The sequence below is a fragment of the Emys orbicularis genome, chromosome 3 (assembly GCF_028017835.1).
Source record: "Emys orbicularis isolate rEmyOrb1 chromosome 3, rEmyOrb1.hap1, whole genome shotgun sequence".
Taxonomy (NCBI): Eukaryota; Metazoa; Chordata; order Testudines; family Emydidae; genus Emys; species Emys orbicularis.
Genome location: NC_088685.1, coordinates 101,436,851 through 101,463,495, shown reverse-complemented (window position 1 = coordinate 101,463,495; position 26,645 = coordinate 101,436,851). Strand labels below are relative to the sequence as shown.

General features: G+C 43.1%; 1 protein-coding gene across 1 annotated transcript in view; it reads left to right on the top strand.

The window, feature by feature from the left end:
* ARHGAP18 (Rho GTPase activating protein 18) overlaps window positions 1-26,645 on the top strand; it is a 91,232-nt gene that overhangs the window by 35,883 nt on the left and 28,704 nt on the right. The window contains exons 2-6 of the mRNA XM_065401135.1: window positions 8,033-8,232; window positions 10,462-10,697; window positions 13,261-13,336; window positions 21,860-22,029; window positions 24,401-24,566. Coding sequence (XP_065257207.1) covers window positions 8,033-8,232; window positions 10,462-10,697; window positions 13,261-13,336; window positions 21,860-22,029; window positions 24,401-24,566 — 848 coding nt within the window. The remainder of the gene's footprint in view (window positions 1-8,032; window positions 8,233-10,461; window positions 10,698-13,260; window positions 13,337-21,859; window positions 22,030-24,400; window positions 24,567-26,645) is intronic.

The window sequence follows — 26,645 nt, the reverse complement described above, 5'->3', positions numbered from 1 at the left end:
TGGGCAGCTGGGGAAATAAGGATGGTATGGTATGGTATGGTATGGTATTGCCACCTTTACTCCTGTGCTGCTGCTGGCAGGACGCTGCCTTCAGAGCTGGGCATCTGGCCAACAGCCGCCGCTCTCTGGGCACCCAGCTCTAAAGGCAGTGCAGAAGTAAGGGTGGCAATACCGCAACCCCCTAAAATAACCTTGTGACTACCCTCCCCCCCCCCGCAACTCCCTTTTGGGTCAGGACCCCCAATTTGAGAAATGCTGGTCTTCTCCGTGAGATCTGCATAGCATAGGGTAAAAGCGCACACAAGACCAGATTTCATGGGGGAAGACCAGATTTCACAGTCTGTGACATGTTTTTCATGGCTGTGAATTTGGTAGGGCCCTACTCATAGTGGAGTGAGCTTAGTGCTTATCCAGGTGTGTTGTGTCTGATTGCTTTTAAGAAAGCAGTCCTCCAGAATGCTTTGGGCAGCTTCCCGACCTGGGGCATATGCTACATTTTGACAATTTTTTTCCATCATAATTTTTTGCCAGAAAAAAGCTTTGCTGTGAGTATAGAATGAAATATTCTAAACACATCTCTGACTCCACCCTTGTATACTTGCAGATGAGATTGGATTTCTGCCACTAATTTTTTTCTTTTACATTAAAAATACTTTTCTTACTTGTGCCTCTGCACACTGGACATGCAGAGACCAGGATGCCTGGAACTGGTGCAGAAATGTGTACCTCATTCACAAAAGAACCCACCTCCAAAGGGGATTCTTCTGAGGCGGTGGAGGGGAATTTTGGAGGTAGGATGAGGGAGACGGCAGGACAAGACCAGATGATCTATGTCTAGGCAGCTCTAACAGCCGTTCTTCTTTGGAGCCTGCAGCATTGCTTGTTTTCCATAGTTCTGTCTCTCATCGTTTCTGGCTCAGTTTGACTGATGTTTCTGCCTATTGCTCGTGTGATGAATGTAACTGACCCCAAGAATTACAGGGTGTTGACTATATTTTTAATACATGGCAAAAGTTCCTGGAGCCTTGGACAGAGAGGCTTTAGCATTTTGTATAAATCTCAGATGCAGGATTGTCATTGGCAGTGTGAAGCTCCTATATAGGGGACTTCATTTGTTTTACCAATACGGTGAACACTTGAAAATGTAGCAGAGGATTGCAGACTTCTACAAAATGTTCAGTAGGGCCAGAGTCACCTTAGACCCACAATAAGCTTCGAGGTCTGATTCCTTTTATCTATTTCTTCTGCTCACACTTCCCCCTGAAGGTTAACTGTGCTCTGTTGGCCCAGTAGGAGGAGTGAGTTTCGGAAGGGAAGGGCTGCCACTGAATGCCTAGTTAGCTAACTAAGGGACTCTTAGCTCAAATGTTACCCTCACCTGCTGCTGCAGTTTGAGGACAGAAACTGTGTTTAAGATGGATTCAAACCACTAAGGGCTTTAGAGATCAAAGCTAGCACCCTGAGCTATACAAGGAAGGAAACAGGAAGCTAGTGCAGTTGCTTAGGAGTCCAGTATCTTTCTGATGCTAAACCTGCTAGGCAGGTGCACAGCCGCATCCTGCATCAGCTTTAGCTTCTGAGTGCTTTTCAAGTGTAACCCCATGAACATCTCATTATAGCAAGAAGTCACAAGAGGATGGATCACAATGGCAAGTTCCAGACCCATGACAAAGGTCACAGATGTCTAACCAGACACATGAAAGGTGCATTTATTGGGATAGCCTTTTCCCAAAATCCTCCAGCTACCTGCTACTGGATCTACTCATTATAGTTATCAGTCATCTGTGATCCTGGAGGTACATGTAACTGATCATAAACTAACAATGCATTGCAACAGCCTCAAGTTTAATACCTCTCTTTTTTTTTTTTTTTTTTTTTGCCTTGCAAAAGCCAACCTTGGGACACTAGCCTAGTGTTTATAAGTGTTTGGAATGTCCTGTACCTTGTGTGGATAGGTAGCAACCTGCAAACACTTACACTCCCCGCCATGCAATTTCTTGCTCAAGCCAAAAGTATTCATCTTTGGAGGAGGCAGGCCAATCAAATTTGCAAAGGCACATATGGTATAAAAGAAATCATGAATTGGACACACATACATGTAGGACTTTTAAAGTTGTCCCGAAACCCTTGTATAACCCATTTCATCTGTATTTCCTTCCTGGAATTGTGTATCAGTTTGTTGGCTGGTTAGTGTATTCAACTGGCAGGAAGGATTACCTGTAACTTGAATGACATAGTAGTGAACTTTGCACCCGTAGGATGAAATCTTTGCGGAAGTCAATAGGAGTTTTGCCATTGGCTTTATGGGGCCAGGATTTCACTCTTACTATTTAAGCAAATCTGGAGGTAGCAGCTCACTCAATGTAACATTTTAATCAGCCGTTTTCCCTTTCTCCTTTTCTACCACTTAAAATGTAAAAGATTTCTTCACTTTCCAAAAATTGTTAATTATAGTTCTGAACAATTGTTTACTGGACTGTACCAAAATCTAGGACTGTACTATCAAACTATATTGGAAGGGTGAGTTTAAAAATAGTGAAGAAGCAAGCTAGAAAGAGACAAGAAACAAAAGCTAAATACATTTCTTAGACTCATCATGAGGGCTACTTTAGCAAACCGTAACAACCTTAACTATAGTGGTGTTAACTCCCCCTGTCCCCACAAAAACCACACACACTATCATTAAGGTCATAAAAATTGTGCACAGCTTTAAACAATAAAGGAAGCAGGAAGGCAAAGGAAAAGCATGTGGATGAATGGCAAGACAAAAAAGTTTATTCAAGCAAAAAATGCACCCTTAAAAAATTCTTTACCATAGATAGTGTTACTAAGGAAGATCGCTATCCCAAAGCTTGTTGTTGAAGGTAATAAAGAAGAGGCAGTGTCAGGGATTGAGGCGTTAAAGGGGACATACTATCCTAGAACAAACTGATAATTCAGTGGGAGCAAGATCAAACCCTTAAAATCCAATATCAGGTGGTATCAATCCAGGAGTACTGAAAGAATTAGAGAGAGTGGTTGAGCTGTTAAAAAAACCTATTAAGAAAGCAGTCATCCAGTGAGAGGCAAACTTTTGTCTTGACTAGAAACTTGTGAATAGATGGAAAACAGGGTAGGAATATATTGTCAATTTTCAGCATGGAAGGAGGTTAATGGTAGGGTATCCCAAGGAATCTTACTAAGACTGTATTATTTAACATGTATTACTTATCTGGAAAATGAGGACAAGAGGACAACAGCAGTGGTAAAATTTGCAGATGAAATTATTTAGGTCACCCATAGAGAAGCCTGCAAGGAAGTAAAGAGGGACCTAACAAAGCTAGCTGAGTGAACATTATGATGGCAGATGAAATTCAATATAGACAGTCCAGAACAAAATCGGGGGGAAATTTCTATCTACTGTATCAAGTCCTCAACTTTCCACAAACCCTTGGAGATATCCCATTCAAGAACTGACCCAGGATGTTCCTATTTTATCTTTGAAGATCTGGCTTCATTACAGCATAAAGTGATTTGGCTGTTACATTCATTCTGAATGTCTTAGTTGGAAATATCTGGATATTTCTCCCATTAAGGCAATGAAAAAAATAGTAGTGATGCTTTTGATTTTTTTTTAATTTAAATTTACATATGGGAGATAAAGTTCATACTCATCTCTTAATGCAATCAGAAAGCAGAGATTTACATATCCAGATGCTATCTAGCTGGTTCATTAGAGGCAAACAATACTTTCCACTGAACTCAGCTGCAGCCAGTCAGAATGAACACATTACTCATATAATTCACTAAGCAAACTTCATGTTTTGAGGAGATAAACAACAGAAATTTAGTGATTTGTAGCAGTTATTTTCAGCCAGTCCTTAAGCCAAAAATTTAGTTTTATATAATAGCAGAAATTTTACTACTCGAACGTTTTTATGGAGAAACAGATGGTGCTTTGTGACAGAGAAAGCCAGTCTTCAAAATGAGCAGCGTGTCTTGTATAACCTCTCCCCCCACGATACACTGAAACTTTGTCAGAATGGGATATATTTATAAAATAACTTGATTCTGTCCATTTTAGGGCTTGTCAACACTGCAGGTTACTGTGCAGCAAGCCAGGGTGTGAATCTGCAACGCACCAGGTTGCTGTGCAGCAAAGTCCATGTGGACGCTGTTATCGCTCACAGGAAGTCCCAGAGTGTGGCTTGGCACTATTTGAAAATGTCCACATAGGATGTTACTGCGTGGCAAGCTGGTGTTTGGCAAGCCCATAGTTTCTAAGCACCTCACAATCTTTAATGTGTTTATCCTCAACACTGAGGTAGGAAAGTACTGTTATCCCAATTTTACAGGCAGATAACCGGGGCACAGAGAGACAGTGGACTCATCCTCACTGCAGCGTTAGCTCGAATTATCTACACTGGTTAACTCCTCTTGAGTTAGGCTAGTTCGAGTGTGAGTAACCACACTGCAAAACGCCACTCGGGCTGCCCACAGTGATTGGAAAGTGGCATAGTGTAGCGAAGTCCCCACTTCATTGCTAGCTCCAGCATCAGCAGCACTCGCAGTTTAACCCACATCCACTGATGGGCCAGCTCGCTCACAGTTTAAAAAGCCATTTAACTTGAGCTAGTGATTTGTATGTGCAGAGGAGAGTCCGGTTAGAGGCAACATTCAAGTTATGCCACAAGCTAACACTGCAAGGTCACACTAAGTCCGTGGCAGAGCAGAGGCTTGAGCCCAGATCTCCAAAGTCCTAGACTAGCGCACTAATTACCAGTCCATCTTTCCTCTGTGATTGGTCGCTCAGGGTCCAGTTCAAAGGAAGCACTATGTTTATGGAAATAACTGTTCAGTATGGCAGACAACTAACTGAAGTTTCCAGATCACATTCCCTGGTTCTAATGGGGTATTTCAATCACCCTGACATCTGCTGGGAGAACAATACAGCAATGCACAGACAACCCAGGAAGTTTTTGGAGAGTGTTGGGGACAACTTCCTGATACAAGTGCTGGAGGAACCAACTAGGAGCCGTGCTTCTCTTGACCTGCTGCTTACAAACAGGGAAGAATTGGTAGGGGAAGTAGAAGTGGGTGGCAATCTAGGCAGCAGTGACCATGAGATGGTTGAGTTCAGGATCCTCACAAAAGGAAGAAAGGAGAGTAGCAAAATACAGACCCTGGACTTCAGAAAAGCAGACTTAGACTCCCTTAGGGAACTGATGGGCAGGATCCCCTGGGAGGTTAATATGAGGGGGAAAGGAGTCCAGGAGAGCTGGCTATATTTTAAAGCCTTATTGAGTGCGCAGGAACAAGCCATCCCAATGTGCAGAAAGAATAGCAAATATGGCAGGCGACCAGCTTGACTTAACAGTGAAATCTTCGGTAAGCTTAAACTCAAAAAGGAAGCTTAAAAGAAGTTGAAATTTGCACAGATGACAAGGGAGGAGTATAAAAATATTGCTAGAGCATGCAGGGGTGTAATCAGGAAGGCCAAGGCACAATTGGAATTGCAGCTAGCGAGGGATGTGAAGGGTAACAAGAAGGATTTCTACAGGTATGTTAGCAACAAGAAGATGGTCAGGGAAAGTGTGGGACCCTTACTGAATGGGGGAGGCAATCTAGTGACAGGTGATGTGAAAAAAGCTGAAGTACTCAATGCTTTTTTTGCCTTTGACTTCACAGACAAGGTCAGCGCCGAGACTGCTGCACTGGGCAACACAGTATGGGGAGGTGGTGAGCAGCCCTTAGTGGTGAAAGAACAGGTTACGGACTATTTAGAAAAGCTGGACATGCACAAGTCTATGGGTCCAGATCTAATGCATCCAAGGGTGCTGAGGGAGTTGGCTGATGTGATTGCAGAGCCATTGGCCATTATCTTTGAAAATTCATGGCAATCGGGGGAGGACCCGGATGATTGGAAAAAGACTACTATAGTGTCCATCTTTAAAAAAGGGAAGAAAGAGAACCCAGGGAACTACAGACCGGTCAGCCTCACTTCAGTCCCCGGCAAAATCATGGCGCAGGTCCCTAAGGAAACCATTTTGAAGCACTTGGAGGAGAGAAAGGTGATCAGGAATAGTCAACATGGATTCACCAAGCGCAAGTCATGGTGACCAACCTGATTGCCTTCTATGATGAGATAACTGTTCTCTGTGGATATGGGGAAAGTGGTGGATGTGATATATCTTGACTTTAGCAAAGCTTTTGATGCGGTCTCCCACAGTATTCTTGCCAGCATGTTAAAGAAGTATGGATTGGATGAATGGACTATAAGGTGGATAGAAAGCTGGCTAGATCATCAGGCTCAATGGGTAGTGATCAACGGCTCAATGTCTAGTTGGCAGCCGGTATCAAGCAGTATCATGGGGCTGGTTTTGTTCAACATCTTTATTAATGATCTGGATGATGGAATGGATTGCACCCTCAGCAAGTTCGCAGATGACACTAAGCTGGGGGGAGAGGTAGATATGCTGGAGGGTAGGGATAGGGTCCAGAGTGACCTAGATGAATTGGAGGATTGGGCCAAAAGAAATCTGATGAGGTTCAACAACAACAAGTGCAGAGTCCTGCACTTAGGAAGGACGAACCCCATGCACCGCTACAGACTGGGGACCGACTGGCTAAGCAGCAGTTCTGCAGAAAAGGACCTGGGGATTACGGTGGACGAGAAGCTGGATATGAGTCAGCAGTGTGCCCTTGTTGCCAAGAAGGCCAATGACATATTGGGCTGTATTAGTAAGAGCATTGCCAACAGATCGAGGGAAGTGATTATTCCCCTCTATTCGGCACTGGTGAGGCCACACCTGGAGTATTGTGTCCAGTTTTGGTCCCCCCCACTACAGAAGGGATGTGGACAAATTGGAGAGAGTCCAGCGGAGGGCAACGGAAATGATTAGGGGGCAGGGGCACATGACTTATGAGGAGAGGCTGAGGGAACTAGGGTTATTTAGTCTGTAGAAGAGAAGAGTGAGGGGGGATTTGATAGCAGACTTCAACTACCTGAAGTGGGGTTCCAAAGAGGATGGATCTCGGCTGTTCTCAGTGGTGGCAGATGACAGAACAAGCAGCACTGGTCTTAAGTTGCAGTGGGGGAGGTCTAGGTTGGATATTAGGAAACACTATTTCACTAGGAGGGTGGTGAAGCACTGGAATGGGTTACCTAGGGAGGTGGTGGAATCTCCATCCTTAGAGGTGTTTAAGGCCTGGCTCGACAGGGGGCTCACTGGCATGATTTAGTTGGGGTTGGTCCTGCTTTGAGCAGGGGATTGGACTAGATGACCTCCTGAGGTCTTTTCCAACCCTAATATTCTATGATTAGCATGTTTTTTGGATGGGAAAACCTGGCTTAGTATACTTTGTCAGTAGCAAAATTGATGTTTTAGGTTATTCATAAATTTCAACATGTATTAATGTAAAAACTCCCCTCCCTCTCAGCCAGAACAGTTGTATTAGGCCATGAACCTTGCCTCTTCTGAATGTTATTGAGGACAAGTAGTCAATATCTTCATCAGTAGGAGCTGCATAGGTAATGCCTTATCCACAATTTGAATACCAAGCACTTCCTCATTTAATTATCAAGCAGCTTGGGAATTTGCTCATATTTTAGAAGTTTATCTTTATATGCAGACACTCATGGACAGAGATGTAATTCATAGCAGAGCTGGAGAAGAAATGATTGCTAGTTACTGGAAAAACATCTCCTGTTATTGAACATCAGTGGAGCTAAATTTGGGATATTGTTAAAACTAGTGAAACTTTTAATAAAACTCAGATTAATTTCAGTAAACTTGGAATCCATTCTCTCCTCCCTTCCCCCCAATACTTGGCCTCCATGAAAATGCTCTAGTGGGCTTCCAGATTTAGAAGATGTGCATAGTGAAGATGTTAATTTAAAACATACCAGACAGTGTAATTAGTGTCTTGTTGTTCATTTCAGTGTTAAGTTTGCTTTTATATCTTTGTCAGTTAATACTATCTGTATTGATATCACTATATCTTGCACTCTGAATTATTTACTGAAGATTAATTTGTTTGTGTATTCTTATAGCCGCAGATCTGGCCAGTATACAATGAACCATGACAACTCTAAGAAGTCCACAGAGAGGCCACAAATGGACCGCTCAAGTTCCCAGGATTCCTTGGATGAGTTGTCTATGGATGACTATTGGAAAGAACTTGAAAACATCCATGAAACCAGCAAAAATAATCATAGAGAGCAAGAAGTGGTTGTGGTGAAAGAGCCTGATGGTAACATTTTGGTGAACGATTATTTTAGTGGCCCCTGATTTTGAGACACCTTAGGATTTATTTTCAGAGGTGCTGAGGACCCAACAACTCCAAATGAGACAATAGGAGCTACCCAGCACTTCTACAAACCAGGCCTTGGGTGCCTTAAATTGGACACCCAAAAAATGAGGTACCCAAAATTAGTGGCTGATTAAAAAAAAAAAAAAAAAAAAAAAAATCTGTCCTTAGAGCGTTATGCCAGAGGAGATAAAATACCAGTTTTATTTTCCTTAAAAGGTATTTCGAGATGTTCTTTATTTTCAAATTATACTAGTTTAAGCTTTATAGACAGATTTATATTCTTGTATTTAAGAAGAAAAGGATTTGTTAATACAATTAGTAATTACAATAGGTCAGATAAAATTGCATAATAGGCATACAATCTCATGCTTCAGAAAAGAAGCCAACCACTGACTGCCTGGGTTTAAGAAGCAACAACTCCTACAGTTGTGACAAGGTATAATCTATGATGGGGGTTTTAGACCTTCCTGTGAAAAATCAGGTACCAGTTCCTGTCGGAGACAGGATTATGGACGAGGTGGACTGATCCAATATGGCAACCGCCGACTTTTCCGATAAATATCCAAAGCCCTGAATACCAGAATGTAAAAGTAATGTAAATGTAAAGTAAGGATTTATTTTCAACAGTATGGTGTGTGCTTCCCCTGAAGATACAAAATTGTTAGGAAACCCCCCCCCACACACACACACAATTCTGAAAATGGTAAATTAAAGTTTTGGGATGGGATTTTCAAAGATGATCAATGAGTTAAGAGCACAAGTCTCATAGACTTTCAGGGGGCCTCGTGCTCATACTAGCTCCCTTAGGCACTTTTACCTGAGGGTGGGATTTCAGAAGAAGGTAACAAACTACGCTACAGATACCTTGTTTCTAGTCCTTACTCCAAATTCTGAACTTCCTGCTTGGGGAAAACTCCAAGTCAATGGGGAGTTTTGGCAGAGTAAGAAGTTCAGGCTATGGCCCCAATGCAGTAACAAATTCGTAATACAGACTCTACCGCTGTTCAGTGAGAGCTCTACTCTTTCACTTGTCCATGAATACAAAGATGCTCACCAGGGTTTAAGAGAAACTAGGCTACAATGAATAACCATATTGAAGAGTATGTGCCAGATTCATATCTCAGATAAACTGATGTCAATCCAGGGCTACTCCATTGACTTAACTGAGATGAGAATCCAGCTCTGTATACTTAATGACCATTAAAAATTTGAGGGCAACATCAAAGGTCAGTACAATCCACTCCACATCAGTACAGGGTTTGGTAGCAATTTTTAAACCAGCACCATTATGTAAAAATGTGTTTGAAGAGTATAGGTTATATTACACTCTTGGTCAATTGCAATAATTAACATATGCCTTCTGCCTTTCTGCAATGAACAGTCAATAAAAGACACATTATCAGTTAGAAACAACAAAGCAGTGATCATCTTGCTGGATATCCAGTATAGATTAGAGACGGCATCAGTAGAGATAATTAATTAAAAATGGCATTAAAATCGCCTATTAGATTGAATCACCCCTGATCAAATTGAACTAGATCACACTAGTGAAAAACTATAGGAATTAATGTACTAAAAAAACAACAAGGCAAACAAATTTAAGTTAATGGTATAAAAAGATTGAGCACTGAACTATAAATAAAGTGGTGCTGATTAAAGGCTTTCAAGCTTCCTCCCATCCACCCCCTCCACTGCAATAGGGACAGTTGTCAAAGAAACAGATCTTTACTGCTTAGTTAGAAGTTGAAACAGTGAAGAGCAGTAAGGGTCATGTTTGTAAATGGCTTATGAAGGATTAATTCATAAAATTAATAAGCATGTTACGAGAGAGATCGTTATAAGCACCTCCGCAGAAGGTGCTATAGACTGTTATAAACCACCTGTTGACTTGTCAGACTCTATCATAATCTACAGTAAAATATATATATATATATATTTTTTTAAAAAAGGTTAATCACCTATTAACTGTTTAGACACCATAAGCGTCCCCTTAATATAATGTGTGACCATGCTAAGAATTGCTCTCCCCTTGCAGATCCTCCTGGACCTTTTCCTGTAGGTTCATACAGACTACACTGTGTGACTTTAACCCACTGTGCTCATCTACAGAGCTCAGACCCAAAATCTAGCATTCATGTCCTTTGATTTTTCTCTTCTCTCCTGGCACAGAGGGAGAATTGGAAGAAGAGTGGTTAAAGGAAGCTGGGCTGTCAAACCTTTTTGGTGAGAGCACAGGAGATTCCCTAGACAGCATGGTGTTTCTGTCCACATTGACGCGAACTCAGACAGCAGCAGTACAAAAGCGAGTGGAGACTGTCTCACAAACCCTGAGGAAAAAAAACAAGCCGTACCAGGTTCCTGACGTCAGAGATATCTTCAGGCAACAAAGTGATTCAAAGGAAAAAGTAAGCTCCTTAGTGTGGTTTGGCTTTGTTCTGCTCTGCTAAAACACTGGCTGGCCTTTTCAGAAGGGTTCAGTACTGGCCTAACTCTGCTCCCTAAAGTCAATAGCAAAACTCCCATTGACTTCAGTGGCAGCAAAGTTAGGTCAATGCTGAATACTTTTAGCACACAGAGTGGAGTTTTCAAAAGCAAATATTAAACATAAAAAGGAAGAGCTATTCTTCCCTACACAGGAGTAAGCCACACATGGGAAAAGAAACTTGGATTCAGTTTAGAGAGTTGCCTGGTAATTTTTCTGTTGAGAGGGTTGGGGTTTGACCTCTTCTCCCCTCCAGCCCGCCAAAGCAGCAGCTAGGTCTTCAGCTGGGAGAAGACACTGATCTGATGGTGGCGCAGGGCCATCACATGGAGGCCTTGTTTCTTGACATTTGCTTTGTGGCCATAATTTTTGACTCATTTTTGTTCCTGAGCATTGTACTTCAAGTGGTGGCAGCGAGGTGGAGAAACTGAGACCAGTTGATTTCCCCCCCCCCCCACCACTTGACTCATCCCTTCTAACACCCTGGAACTAAAATTCTCCAGAGGAAGTTTGTAAGATACATGCTGCAGAGACAGAACTTCCCCTTCACCAAGATCAAGCTCCCCTCTGCATATGGATGGAGAGGGGAATATGGGACTTGGGACACTTAATTCTGCAAAACATTCTGGGGCCCATTTTGTATGAAACAGGTTATACCAAAAGGTGAAGTTGTGTTCTTCTGTTATACATTGTTACACTGTTACTTCGCAGAGGTGGGATAAAATGCAGTTTAGAGCAGTGTCATTTCACTCTTAACTGTATTAATTCAGCATTAAAATTGGACATTCAAGTTCTTGTATTCAAGCCATAAATTATGCAGCACAAACAAGTACCTGTAATCCTGCAGCATGTACCAAAGAGAAGGGTCTAAATAGAAAAGAAAAAAAAAAATCTTCCTACTACTGTCCCTTCCATGCCACAAAACAGGAGTGAAGCCACTCTGCTGCTGATACTCCAACCTAATACAGCTTCTGCCTATCTTCTGTATCCCTCCTCTACCAACGGTAAAGAGGTAGGACAGGAAAAAAGCTAGAGTCATGGATCCTTCCATGACATCCTTCCCTGCCATGTCCTCAAAGAGCAGCTGTGTGACTTCACTGAGAGTCCTCTGGAGCTAGGCTCTTCGTGCACTGGGATTGCATATACCCTTCAAAAGCCCCCCGCCTCCTGCTCCGCCCCACCCCAGGGCCATGGAACAGCAGTAGTTTTGGCGCTCTCTGCACCCACAGAGGTGGGAGTAGGATTTGCCTTTCAGGATCTGGGATTTTAAAACAAAATGAGCCTGACTTGCTTTTTCACCAAAGTTTTGCAAAGTTTTTCACTCTTATTCTCCCCAACTCTTGGGCTGTACAGCACTTATCTAAAATGCAAGAGCCAGATCACTCAGCATCTAGTTAACATTCTGGGCTGTGCAGGGAGTTAATGAAACTTTAATATGGAAATAAGAAACTGTATGGACCATGAGTATAAAGATTTCCTGGCAAATTCTGAATACTGTATCCATAATAATCTTGGACATAAACAAGCAATGGAACTTCAGAAGTCTTGTTTGTTTACAAACTCAGGGCTGGATTGTAGTTGGCCCTGCAAGGCTTCACTATGGGAGCAAAAACAGCCTTTGTCCTCCCTCCCTCTTGTCCCTTTGTGGAATGGACCAGCCATACTGTTGCTGGGAATGCAAACAGTATGCACAGCTAACATTGCTAGCCTCCCCCCACAAGGACTGGGATGACAGCAGGGCCAGAGCTGTCCTGGACCCATCAAATCACAGGAGGGAGTGCATGCTACATTCTGCACCAGGGTGACAGTGCTTCTGCTGCAGCTTGCACTTTGGGGCTGAGTCAATCAGAATTCCTCCTGGGAGCTCCCACTGAAATAATATAATAATACCTAATTTCTATATAGTCCTTTTCACCCGTACATCTCAAAGCACTTTACAAAGGAGGTCAGCGTCATATGCCTCTTTTACAGATAAAGAAACTGAGCCACCGTGAGGTTAAAGTGACTTGCTGAAGGTCACACAGCAGCCAGTGGCAGAGCCAGGAATTGAACTCAGGTCTCCTGAGTCCCAGTTCTGTGCCTGTATTATATATATAATCTCCCCTCTACATCCCTTCCAGTGCAGACTGTGGCTTTAATTCAAATTCTAGCCTTTCCCATTCATTTTGCATATTATGGTGGAGCAGTAGTGACATCAGAACTAAGTTTGTGTCTAATTGTGTTTTTGGTTGAGGGACTTAATTTCTTGTGTCCCATGTCTGTGATTAAGAGCTCCTATCAAACACCCCAGTCCCATAACTGACAGTCCATGGGTGGACTGCTGCACCCCCCTGGAGTCCCATTGACTTCAGAGGGGCTCTCCTGGGTTGCAAGTCTACCCACACACAAGATCAGGGCCAAAGGAGTTACTTACATTCTGTCATTTGCTGTAATAAGCTATTGGTATTTGAGCTTAGAGATGGCTTGGTTTCTTTTTGCTTTTTTAGGTCTCTGGTGAGAGTGAGCCCTCATCTGTGACAGCAAGAGAGACTAAAAATGAAGCTCAAGATGAAGTGAAAGATGGTAATGCTGAGCAGCTTCTCTGCTCTTTTTTTCTGTTCTGTAGTGTCTTAGCTTCACGGCATACTGAAGAACAGGTCCACGTTTTTGGTAACACTTCAGAGAAAAAAAGCCACTGGATAAACTGTGTGAATGTAGCTGTGGCCCACATCTTTCCAAGTTTGTAACATTTTAAAATGTATTTATGGATGGTGTCCTTTGAAAAGTCTGGTAAATCTTGTGATGATTTTACAGCAGAACAATTTGCTAAAGGTCCACTCTAATGGCTCATTCTTAGCTCTTCGTTTTTATCCCTTTGGTTGTCTCTCTTTTTTGCACTTTCAACACAAGAAACAAGAGCTGTGGATAAGCTCATCAGTAAAGAGGAGAGAGCAAAAGTAAAAGAACTAAGAAAAATGTAAGGATTTGCTATATATTTAGGGCTCAAAGTGAGAGAAAATATCAGTGTTTAATTAGTTGACTATATTCATGGAGAGAACAGAAAGTAGGGGGAGTTCTCTGCCTTTAGGGGTAGGTTCTGCCCTGCCCTGTCCAGTTGAACAACAGGGTGAGGTACAGAGAGAGGGCATAAAGACCAGCCCACACAGGGACAGGGCCTAATTGCAGCCCTTTGATGAAATCTTGGCCTCCCAAAAATCAATGGCAAAACTCCCACTGATTTCAGTGAATCCAGATTTCACCCCTTGTGCTTGACAGTAGCTCTCCAGCCCCCTGTAGTAAGGGGTTGTGGCTGGATTGCATCACCTATGTCTCCTGGAGCTCCTGTTGGGGCTATGCAGCTGCTCACCACTTGCAGCAGTACCCTGGACCATAAAGTTTCAATCAAGTCATAGTTCCAGCCACTGAAGTCCTGAATTTGGCCTAAATACTTCTATTATTTTTCTAGAGACTTACTCTTTCCTTTAAAAAAAACACAAGTGATTGGAGAGCATCTAGATCGGGGTGGGGAAACTTTTTGGCCCAAGGGCCACATCTGGGTGGGGAAATCGCATGCAGGGCCAGGGCAGGGTGTTGGGGTGCAGGAGGGAGTGTGGGGCATGGGAGGGGGTGTGGTGTGCAGGAAGGGGCCCAGGGCAAGGGGTTGGGGCAGAGGAGGGTTGCAGGGTGTATGAGGGGGCTCAGAGAAGGGGGTTGGGGTGCAGGAGGGGTGAGTGGTGCAGCAGCGGGCGCAGGACAGGGTGTTGGGGTGGAGGAGGGGTGCGGAGTGCAGGAGCGGGCTCAGGGCAGGGGTGCAGAAAGGGGTGCAGAATGCAGGAGGGGGCTCAGGGCAGGGGGTTGGGGTGCAGGAGGGGTGAGTGGTGCAGCAGCGGGCGCAGGACAGGGTGTTGGGGTGCGGGGTGCAGGAGGGGTTCGAGCTCCGGCCCAGCGCTGCTTACCTGGAGCTCCCTGCCTGCCCTGACCCCGCGCTGCTCCCGGAAGCAGCCGGCACCATGTCCCTGTGGCCCCTGGGGGAAGGGAGGCAGAGGGCTCCTTGCACTGCACTTGCCTGTGGGTACCTCTCCCAAAGCTCCCATTGGCCGCGGTTTCCTGTTCCCAGCCAATGGGAGCTGCGGGGGGCGGTGCCTGGAGGCGCGGGCAGCGCATGGAGCCTTCTGCCCCCCCCACACCAGGGGCCACAGGGATGTGGTGCCGGCTGCTTCTGGGAGCAGCGCAGGGCCCGCGGTGCCACTGGGGTGGCAATCCTGCGGGCCGGATCCAAAGCCCTGATGGGCCGGATGCGGCCCGTGGGCTGTAGTTTGCCCACCCCTGATCTAGATATTATGCTGGACGCTTTGTAGATACATAGACAGGAAGACTGATTAACCACCTCCAAATTTTAGAATGTGTATCCAAAGTGTACTGGAGAAATAGCTAACAGAGGGATAAATACAGGAAAAATGAATAACAAAACATAAACAATGTAAAGAGAGAGAGGTAGAAATGAGCCCCACACAATTCTTGTGTTTCCAGAAGCATTATTAATCTTACCCTCTCCTGCTCTCAGCAAACCTTTCGCTGGTAAGAACTGTGAACAACTGGGAGAGCTGCCAAAATGCTGGGTCAGCACAAGGGAAGGAAGAGAAGCCTGGTGCTTGTGTCAATAAACTACACTAAAATTTGGGGCTGGAAAATTACCAAGCAATTATTGCAGTGTTTTATCACATCTGGTGCTTTTTTCCAGTGGCCCCGATGAACCCTTTAGAAATGGGAAGTTCTGAAAGGCAAATTCCATATGTTAGCTCTCCCCAGCACAGATTGCGATGGGCCAGGCAAATGCAGCCTACTTACATCCTAATACACTTCTGCTTTTGCCAACATGCCAAAGTGGGCTCCGTTCGTGAGATTAGAACAAGAAGAAAATCAGTTCATTTTTGCAGGAAAGCCATCCAACTTGAGCTGCATTAAAAACTGCTGCACCTGTTTCAGGGCTGTGCCATGATCCCTTTCTTCAAGAATAATGAGCTAATTGGTGTTATGTAAACAGTGATTGGCTTTAAAGGCAATAAATAAACATTGTCTGGGGTTTCAAAGACACCAAATACCTATGAAATCTAAATCCAGAGGCATTATTATAAAGTTAAAATGCTTTTACCAGTTTTACCTGAAAAATGAACTAGTATCATTTGTTATAATAGATTTTTACTTTTTTTAGAAATTTAAATCATAGTGATGCCTCTGTTTTCTACGTTCCACATTTTTAAACTTGTTAATGGATGTGAAATCTATGGTTTGTCATATTCTGAAAGCGATGATTGCTCCTAATTAGGTATCTGAAGTGTCCATTTCTCAAGAGCATTTGACTGGAGTGCCAAATTGAGGATGGTGATAATATATAATACCTTGCTCTTTTTATCAGCAGATCTCAAAGTGTTTTACAGAGGTGTTCATAGGATCTCTAGCCCCATTTTAGAGAAGGGGAAAATGAGACACGATCACGAGCAGGCCAGTAGCAGATCTGGGACTAGAACTGAGGTCTCTTGAGTCCAATGCTCTGTCCACTAGTGCTGCTATTGATAATTATACTGAAAATTCCATGGAGCATGTGAACTCAGATTCCTTGAGCCTGTTCCCACTCCCTTTTTTCCTCTATCCTAACCTAAACTCTTCCTTGGTTGAACAGATGTCAGGAAATAATGTGAAAGGGTCCCCATTGTTCACATTTTTTGTTCTTTCCTGACTGGCCCAATCTAGGAGAGACAGTTCAATCTAGTCAATTAGTCCTAGTATGTTTAGTATCCAGGGGGAGGTTCATTTATTTGGATTTCTTGAAACCTCTATCTCCACGGCTTTTGTGTGTATATCTACAAAACAAACAAAAATAAAATCCAAAGGACACTCATTGAGCTGCCAAACATCATTTACCAGGCTACCTGCTTTATGCCTAACAGAAATTATAATAATCTCACATATTTAACCATCCCCAACCCTCACTCCTTTATCAAAAGCCCTAACAAAAAATCACAGCATGCCCTGAAGGTAAATAGATGCAGTGCTCTTTAGATGATCATGTAAAGGAGCTCAGTTACGAGTTAAAGATAGTGAGACATGTGCTACTTCCTCAGGAAAAGATATGCTAAGAAAAAAAAACATTAAAAAACGGAGAACTCACCACTCAGAGTAGCAACAGCCAGAGACAAAATGACTAATGTGGGGCTGCATTAGTTGTCTCTTCCAGATTTAAAGGGCCAGCTTCCAGGGTAAGCATGCTGAATAAGATGCTTTTAGAAGGGTAAACCCAAAGCATAATGATCAGGCAGTTAGAAAACAGATGTTGCTAAGGGACTTTCATCTAAGACCTGGAGGGACAAGGGCTTAGTTGAAAGACACTCTGAAATTTCCAGAATTGGGGCCAGATCCTCAGCTGGTGTAAATTGGCATAAACAGCCTTTGGGAATATGGTCTTGGAGTGTCTCGTGCCTGATCCAACACTCACTGACATATCTATTGGCTTGAAAGGGAGTTAGACTGGGTCCTATGCAAGCTGGGCATGTCTTTTTCTTGTTTTCTGATTACGCAAATTCCCACATCCCTTGTGTACATCAGTTGACTCCTTTGCTTGACATTTACCATCACTTAACCAAAAGAAACCTACAAGCGCTTTTCCCGCCACTGTCCCATCACCAGCTTCTGCCCTTCTTTACTGGATGACTGTTAGCCTGAGAACCTCCTCTGAGTATGATTGCAGCGCTAGCACATAGGGGTAGATATGATACATGGATGTAACCTATATAGGTCAAAAACAACTCCAGTTGGAAACTAATATGCAGACAGCACAGACTGTGGACCAGTGGCATAGTGTGCTCCCTTTGGGCCCATTCATGGTCGCCCTGCAAGCCCACTGTGTTGGCTGTGTCAACACAAAGGGGCTACAAAGCAGCCCCCCCAGGGTATATTCCCAGGTGAAGAATGCCCCACCCCCACTCCACAGGTGCCCCTGGGGCAGGAGGTGTTTCAGGGCAGGCAAGAGGTGGGGCATGGATTGGGGTGGGAGGGGCATGCTCCTGTGCCACTCCTATTTCCTGGCTTCTTTAAAACTCACAGAGACCATTAAAACTGGGGGGAAATTAATGGCAGGTTTGAGGGTGAAACTGGCTTTGAGGACACCAAAATCATGGCGATGCAAGGCACCTCCCTCAGGCTCTGCACCAGCCCTAGCCTCAGGGTAAGGGGGGATTCAGCCTTCTGTGACACATGTCCACTGTGAGACACTTGAGGCCAGCAGCATTTATAAACTCTTCCTGGCTGGCCCCAGGAATGTGGATGTCAGTCAGGAAAGAATGAGGCATGGTTGGGAGTGGGAGAGAATGGTTCTCCTTAAATGGAGAATGCCCCATGCATCTGTCCAGGAAGGAGCAAGGAGGCCCACAAAATGCCCTAGTGATTCCTAAAAGTCCCTAATCCCCCTTTCAGCACTGAGGTGGAAGAGGGGGAATGATGGAAATGTGAGAAATGTTTGTTCGCTAGTTTCAGCTTAATGCACACGGTACAACATTTGTTTCCCAAACTTTTCATAAATATAGGCTACTGTATTGGAGCCAGTTCTGCTCCCATAGGAGACTGTGACCAAACTCCCATTGTCTTCAATGGAAGCAGGATCAGGCTCCAAACATTCCGTGTAGTAGTTTTCCTATTCCAAATTGAGAGAAAAATCACCCAAAACAAAGTCTATTTCTGCCTCAGTTACATAAGTCATTGAAGTCAGTGGCAGTAGTACCCTTGTAACTGAAGGAAGAATTGAAAAGGACAAAATGGAGCTGTGCCCTTATTTGCTTCTTTATGGTGTATAAATAAGGCCTGAAACATTTTTTTCAAAAGTTTTTCTTCCTGCCTTTTTTTAAATGTTAGAAATAAATGACTGTGCTGCTCGAAAGACTCTCTGTTTGGAGAGCTAGTGAAACAATGACAGTCTAAAACTGTCTGTTAGTTTGTGTGTATAAATTCAATGACCAATTAGCATTTTTGAGGAAGAACATGTTAATTAAAGATTAAACCACTCCACCCCTCCAATAAAAATGTGAGACCTAACAGTTACATAAGTCAGAGTATACAGTATACATCCTCTGGGACATCCATTATGTTCTCCAGGAAAGACCAGACTTAACCTTTCTGATGTTCCCATGATTGTGGTTTTTTTTTTAAACACAAGCCTTCTTTATACATCACAGGGAAGCAAAATGACGATGCAGGCCCAGTTTTAAAACACACCTTTTGCACGTCCCCTTTAATATCTAGTATTGACTTTTTTTTTTGTATCACACTCACTTTTCTGTCATACGAAACTTTGACCACAACTGGCAAATTGACAGCACAGCAAATCTACTTCCTCTTACAGCTGTTTCCTAGTTAATAAACACAAAGCAGTAGGATCAGGACTGCACAGACATCAAACCCCCAAATAAGAACAGCAGCATTTCCACAGGTCTTTGAAGCTTGTATATCATTACAAAGCCATCAGTACCCAAAAAACAAAAACAAAACAAAAAACAAATCCAAAACTTCCTTCTAAACAGAGGGCTAAAACAGGAACTACTGCATTACTTTTTGTTAGCAACAGTTCTGTTCCAAGCTGATATGGGGCAAAAGATGCATGGATCAGACAAGCCACAATAACCACAACATCCTGATAAAAATAATAATAGAGGAATAAGAACCCTATTTCCCCTTTTACCATTTAAAAAATCAGTTTAAATGTATTAAACACTGGGGCCAAATATATCTGTGGTGTAATCCAACTGAAGTCAGTAGACTTGATGCAGGGCTGAATTTGGCCCTAAAAGTGTTGCGATTCTAAGACATTTTATATCGCTTTTCTGAAATCAGCAGCTCCAATTTCAGCTTCAGCTTGAGCCTTCACATCTGCTCAGTGAAGCCTTTGAGGTTCTAACACAGTTCAGGCTGAAGCTACTCTGAAGAGACAAACTGGTCATATAAGTATATTTTACAATTCTTTTATTCTACTTCTCGTAGCTTTACACTCAGTTGTGAGTAGAATAAAAGCATACTGCCCCCAATCAAAACTGTTCCTCTCTTTGGAGCTGCTTCTATCTCTGCTGAATGGCCCTTAAAGTCCTAACTGAGTGCTAGACATTATGGCTTACTCTGAAACTGATGCTGCTGGTTTCACAACTTGAAGATCTTAAGGCCAGCCCTTCCGTGTGAAGAACTCCAAGGGTATGGCCCTGGTTGGGGCAGTTTGCATGGGATAGTCTCAACTCCAAGCACTCCACAAATAGTTTTACTTTAAATATAGACGTTTCAAACCAGTATGGGTCAATTTTTTTTAATAAAACAAAACGTTTTATTTTGTGACTTCTTCTTTCCCACACCGTTTGGGTTTGCAGTGCTGGGAGACAGCAGCACTGCTTAAGCCCTTCAGTGGGCCAGGGAGAGCAGAGAATAGCTGGAGTGCAGCAGCATTTCAGTTGCACCTTCTCCCTTACCCAGCCTATCCCCACCATAGCCCTTACCCTAGGGTCAGTGAGAGTGAAGTAGTATAGGGAAGTTGCTCAGGATGAGGCTATTTCCTAGGGGCCATGGCTTGCCCCTTTTGGGGTAAGAAATTCAGAGTGTGTGTGTTTTAGGAGAGTAGTAAATATGGAAATCTTATTCTTATGCCTACTATATGCCAGTACCTTTTCAACACTGTACCTTATCTTGAGACATCTGAGAATTGGCACCCCTAAATTTCCCACAGTGGTGAAAACAAAGCATCTGTTGGGTGTTTCATTACACAACAGCTAGTCTGTACAAACACATGCTCTTATTATGGTTTCCCTCATCCTTCCGTCCCACTTCCCATTCCATTGTTTTTCATACTCGCAGCATCTTGTCTTTAAACAGATTGTGAGCTTTTGGGGGCAGGGACCAGAGGGTGACATCCTGGCCCCATTGAAGTCACTGAGAATTTTGCCTTTGATGTCAGTGGAGCCAGGGTGTCTTCCAGTGTGCTTGTACAGAACCTCACACAATGGGACCAAAATCCCGATGGGGAGCTTTGCGGGGATACCAGGTTACAAATAACAACGATGGTGGTGGTAGTGAAGATGTCAGAATGTTCACCTAGTTAGAGCCCTTGACTGATTGGGTTCTCTTTGATACTTTGTGATAAGATAAAATTGTTTTGTGTATTGACTGGAATTTTTCTTTTACAGAATAGAATATTTAAAATTATTTTTTCCCCCTGAAAACACTTTTTACCCTTCTCTTGTCTCCTGATACTAGTGACACATTGGTAATGAAAAACACCTGGTAACTACCTATAAAAGCAGGATGTTTCTAGGTTAAATGGTAAAAGAACTGCCTCTATTTAAAAAACAAAACAAAAAAAGAATTATTATTCTAAATCATTTGTTCAGTGCCCAGTTCCTTCTTGAGGGCAACAAGAAAAGAGAAGTGGTGCCACCATTACGTGCTCCCACTCTTCTCTGCTCACCTCTTCCTCACAGAAGTGTCTCTGTAGCGGCTTTGAGAGATTCAGGCTCTACATGATAGGAAGGGGATAAGAATGTTAGGACTCAGTCATGCTTTATTGGATTCCCACACCCACACCTGCACTCCCATCCCACACACCAGTTTCAGACCTGCAGGACAAAGAACTGGTGTTCAGGGTTGCCCCGCGAAGCTTGGCTGCTGAAGGACTTGTGCAGTTAATGGTCGCAGGGCACCAGAGGAAGAGAGGAGAATGGGAAGCAGATCTGAGGCAAGGAACTTCTGAGCAGAAGCTGCTTGGTTCTGGCAGATCCCAGGAATCTCTGGTTTATTTGGGATAGAATGCTTTGTCTTTTCCATGAGGGATAAGGAGTGGGTAAACTCTGCCCCTTGGCAGAATTATTCCATGGCAACTCCATGAGATGAAAATTCTCAGCTGACATAACTCCAGTCATTGGAGTTACACCAGCAGAGATTTTGCCTCAAGAGTTTCCACCCCCTGCACAGGATTAACCTGTCTGGAGTCCTAAATATTTACTTTCATGCAAACCAGAAGAGGAGGAGGAGAAAGGCAATATTTGAAAGTGCTGATGACTTTTTTTCCCCCTCTGTTTTCAGATCTGGAGTTCAACCCTGGTATCAGTGAAAAGACCACCCTGCTTGAGGATGTGCCAGTTTCTGAAACTGATATCAATTTAGAGATTTCATTTGCAGAGCAGGCAGCCAATCTCAAAGACAGCTCAATAGGCAAAATGTGCAAAGGCAAAGAGGACGATACGCTACTTCCTGTAGGTGTTTTTCATTCATTGCTGTAGTCATTTCATAAACTTTATTTTAGCCTTTTTCTGTGATATTGGTTGGAACAGGAAGATTCAGAATGCTATAGCTTTATTTCTTTTGGGTCCCTAAAGGAACTGCTCTCATTGGATTGGGTCCCTTCAGTGTGTGTGTGTGTTTTAGGAGAGTAGTAAATATGGAAATCTTATTCTTATGCCTACTATATGCCAGTACCTTTTCAACACTGTACCTTATCTTAAAGAAATTAAGGACTAGTAATGCTTAAAAATTAGGACTTTAGCCTGACATGGTCTGCTCAGTAATAGTTATTTTCATTGCAGTTCAGAAAACTCAGGTTATATTTATTGGGGCAGACCCTCAGCTAGACATTAATGGAACTCTGACAATGTCCACTAGCTGAGGGTCTTCCCCATTTAGTGTTGGCCCTAGTTCCTTGCTCACTACACTGATAGGATTAAGAATGGGTTGATCTTTACACTTGTAATAGAGATGTACAGGTTGGGGGTGGGTCCCCTTTCAACAGATACATTGATCATTTCTGGATTTCACATTTTCTATGCATAAGCATACTGCTTATGGCACCTGCTAAGGTGCCCAGCACATAACACATGAGCATGTATAGGAATGAGGCATTTTAACCCTTCGGAAAAGATTTAATTTTTGTTATAACAAAGAGTCAAGGAATCTTTCCAAAATGTGAGGATTCGTTTCTCCCTGGTTTCACATTTCCATCTCTCAACAGATGTGTCTTATTCTTAATAAGGCTAAATCAATACTAACAGCCTTAGAATTTCACAAACATTAGAAACATGCACTCACACACAAACTACAAATTAATAACCAGTGTGAAAAAAATAGCAATTTCTTTTGTCAAACACTGTGTGCAAACATGTCTGAGTAAACTCAATGTTTGGAATAATAATGTTTCAATTTTCTTCAAACACTCAATTTAGATAAGCACACAAACATTTCTGCCAGTAATAATTACTGAATGTTCCCTTAGTTTTAATACAATAAACCTGACACTAATGAAACACTGAGAAATGGTTTTGAAAAATGTTTGACTCACACTTCAGTAATGCAGAAAAAAATAGGAATGGAAACTCTGGCCTGGCTTATGAGAAGTCTTTGACTCAACTGTAGAAGAGTCACACATTATTTACACATTCAAAGAACAGTTTACTGGAGTTTTACTTATTGACTGTCTACACACTGAAGTGGCTATGGCCTTTTCCATAACCTTAGGGATGAACAATCCTAAGGCAGCGAAACATTTCAGAAAAGGAGTGATCTGACGATTGATACGTGTGATCTGTACCGACCTTCCCTCCCTCACCCACACATATTCACATGGTCTTATATATTGATTTGAAACAAGAAGCGTATAAAGTGTGTTAATTAAACCCCAAGCAGGAAGCTGGTTACATCCACCAATCATAAATAAGGGCTGGCTCAGCAGCCACACAGAGTTTTCAACCCCAAATTCAGCTATACCTCGGAGCCAACAGAGGCTAGAGGACCATGAAGGTATCCAGGGTCCTTTCCAACAGAAAGAATGCTATGTCTAGCTTTTGAGTAATCCTCCTGCCGGGTTCTTGGTGTGTTATACTTTAAAAGAGATGCATCCAGCCCTTATCTGCTAGAGTTAGACTTCCTGTATCACAGGAAGCAGAAGTAAAGTCAAATAAGCTCTTATGGGCAGGGCTTATCTTTTTGTTCTGTGTTTGTATCATGCCTAGCTCAATGGGCCCTGCTCCATGACTGGAGTCCAAGGTGGTATGGTAATACAAATAGTAAATAATGAGGGAGGGAACAACAGTGAGCCTCCTATTACTAATTTTTTATGTGGCACCCAAGAATGAGTGAGGTGTAAACACACACATAAGAGGACAGGTTCCTGCCCCAAAGAGTTTATCATCTGTGACCCTGATCCTACAGTCAACTGCATCTAGGCAGACTTCTGCATCTACTCAAAGCCCCAGTGAAGTTGGAACCTAAATAGACAACATAAAAAAGAGAGAAAGGAAAGAGATACCACCCAGAAGTGCATACTAATCATATTATCTGCGCTAGACCGTGTTCTATCCATCACAGATTTGCTTTTTGCAATCAGATATGGTCATTGCAGTGTATAGGTTTTGCCAGGCAAGTTTGATTGTGCAACAAGCATGGGGAATTTACATGCTGCAGACAGCCTGCTTTTTAAACTATGTCACTCTCCTGTGGCACCCATCTGTAGCAACGTGTTTCATTACAAAAGTGGTGCAACAGCAGCAGAATGGCCTTTATACTTGTCACTTTTCTTTGTCCTTCAATGTGTTGAGATTGTTTATTTGCCATGATGCAAATCCTATGTTCTAGAATTTCAGATTGCCAAAGGACAAAACGGGTACCACAAAGATTGGTGATCTGGCCCCTCAGGACATGAAGAAAGTCTATTCCTTAGCACTAATTGAGCTAACCGCGCTGTATGACTTACTCGGGACAGAATTCAAGCAACAAAAAGCCATAAAAATCAAAACAAAAGGTGAGTAGTACAGTTATAAATTCTTTAGAAACAAATGGGTCTCTGTGGGATTGTTTTTAAATGATTCCAAAAGAAGAGATATACATTAGCTGGTAATATAGGCCCTGATTCAGCATTACACTGTAGCCAGAGAGCTCCAGACTCTACATTTAAACAGCCTCATGCACATAAACTGTTCCAGCTAAAGAGGATTTTAGGGCTAAAATCCTCTGACAGCTAACTTTAGTACGAGGCCAGGCATTCTAGGCCAGGCACTGGGCAGATGTCTTAGGGAGCAAGGGAAAGGAATCCTCTGGATAGTACTACAGTATGATGGAAGCGTTGCTTCAGAGCCTTTCAGAGATTCATAGTTTCAGAGCTTCCAAGGTGAGAAGGGACCATTAGATCACATAGGCTGACTTCCTGCATCACACAGGCCATAGAATATCATTGTAATTCCTCCTGTTGTGAGCCCAATAACTTGTGTTTGGCTTAACAAAAAGCACTTCTCCAGCCCTATAGCGAGAATCTGCTCCATAGTACCTAAAGCAGCCCCTTTTCATGAAGATGGGAGGATTTGCTTAGGAGTAGATATCTCCTCATCACCCTTATCCTGTTCTATTGCATTGTGCCGAGCTCTGTATAAGGCACAAAATGTGCCACCCTATATGGTCCCTCCACATTCAGCCTGCACCTCTTGCCCAGTGCAATAATTTGTCATCTTTTTCCTGTAGTAACTTATATTGATGTGCCCTAACACATCCTGCATTTCTCAGATCACAACCTCTTTTTGGCATTTGCAGATATCCTGTGCATTTCTGTGTTGTGTGTTGGCATGGCATCATATACACTAAAGGGCAGGGGAGGGGGTCTGTTGAGGCAGTTCTTTTAGCAAGTCACTGTGGCATCAAGCCACTGGAGCCTATGTATGATCCTGACTCCTTTTCAAAAACTAGAAATATGTGGAAACCTATTTCAAGTTGCAAGAGTTTTTCAGTGTTTTGGTAGTTGTCTGCTTTTCTGACCTTCTGCTAACTGTTTTACAAGAGCTCGAAATGTATTACCAGTTAATCACAAACCCACTTTGGCCAAAACCCTGTTGTCAAGGTTCAGTGGATGTGACAGTGAAATAGCTCCCTTTAAATAATTGAAAGCAACAGAGAGTGTTGAGAGACATACAGCAGGATACAATTGATTCCTCTGAATACACTCTTCACTTTACAGTAGCAGAAAATAACTTTTTAAATGCAAAAGCATACACACAACCATCTTTGTGACCTTGATTCCTAAATGAATTTCCACCCTGCAGAAGTTCCTGTGCTACAACCATTAGAAAATGGTGTGCAAGCAAAATACTTTTTTCTCTTGATTTTTTTTTATTGTGTATTTGAATAGGCCTTCTTACCAAACCTATGTAGTTTTAATGTAACGTTATCTCTGTCATGTTTTTTAAATGACTGCCAGCAGGGAAAACAAGTAAATTGGCTAAAATTGTTTGTCCTGCACCCAACCCAAAAAGATGAACTTGATTTAGGGGCCCTACAACAATGTGGGAAAGAGGCAGCAGAGTGTCACCCTGCCTCCCAAGAAATGGAGTGGCTTGACAGTAGCTATTCCCACCTCAAGGGTGCAGGACCTCTGTGGGGATGTCTATACTACATGTGGGAGCAAGCCCCCCAGCCGGGCCCACAGACTCATGCTAAAGGGGCTTTCACCAATTTCCAAAAAATAGCTGTGTAGATGTTGCTTTGATGTTGTGACTCAAAGCCTGAGCCCGAGCTCCAGCCCCAGCCTGAGTTGCAATATGAAAGCAAAGTCTACATAGCTATTTTTAGCATGCTAGCACAAGGACCTAGGCTGGGAGGATTGCTCCCAGATTCAGTGTAGACATACCCTGTAGCGTCTCTCTCACCTGCAATGTAATTTGGTCAGAGCATCCATGCGATAGTGGGAGGATGCAGGAAGTCCCTGCAGATTTTTCACACCTCTGTTTGCAGCAGACCTGTGGTCTGCAGCATCTCCATCTCCCCACCTCATGCAGCATGGTTTGGCCATTGGATTCATGCGGTAGTGGGTCCACTAGCCATTTCCCTTTGTGTT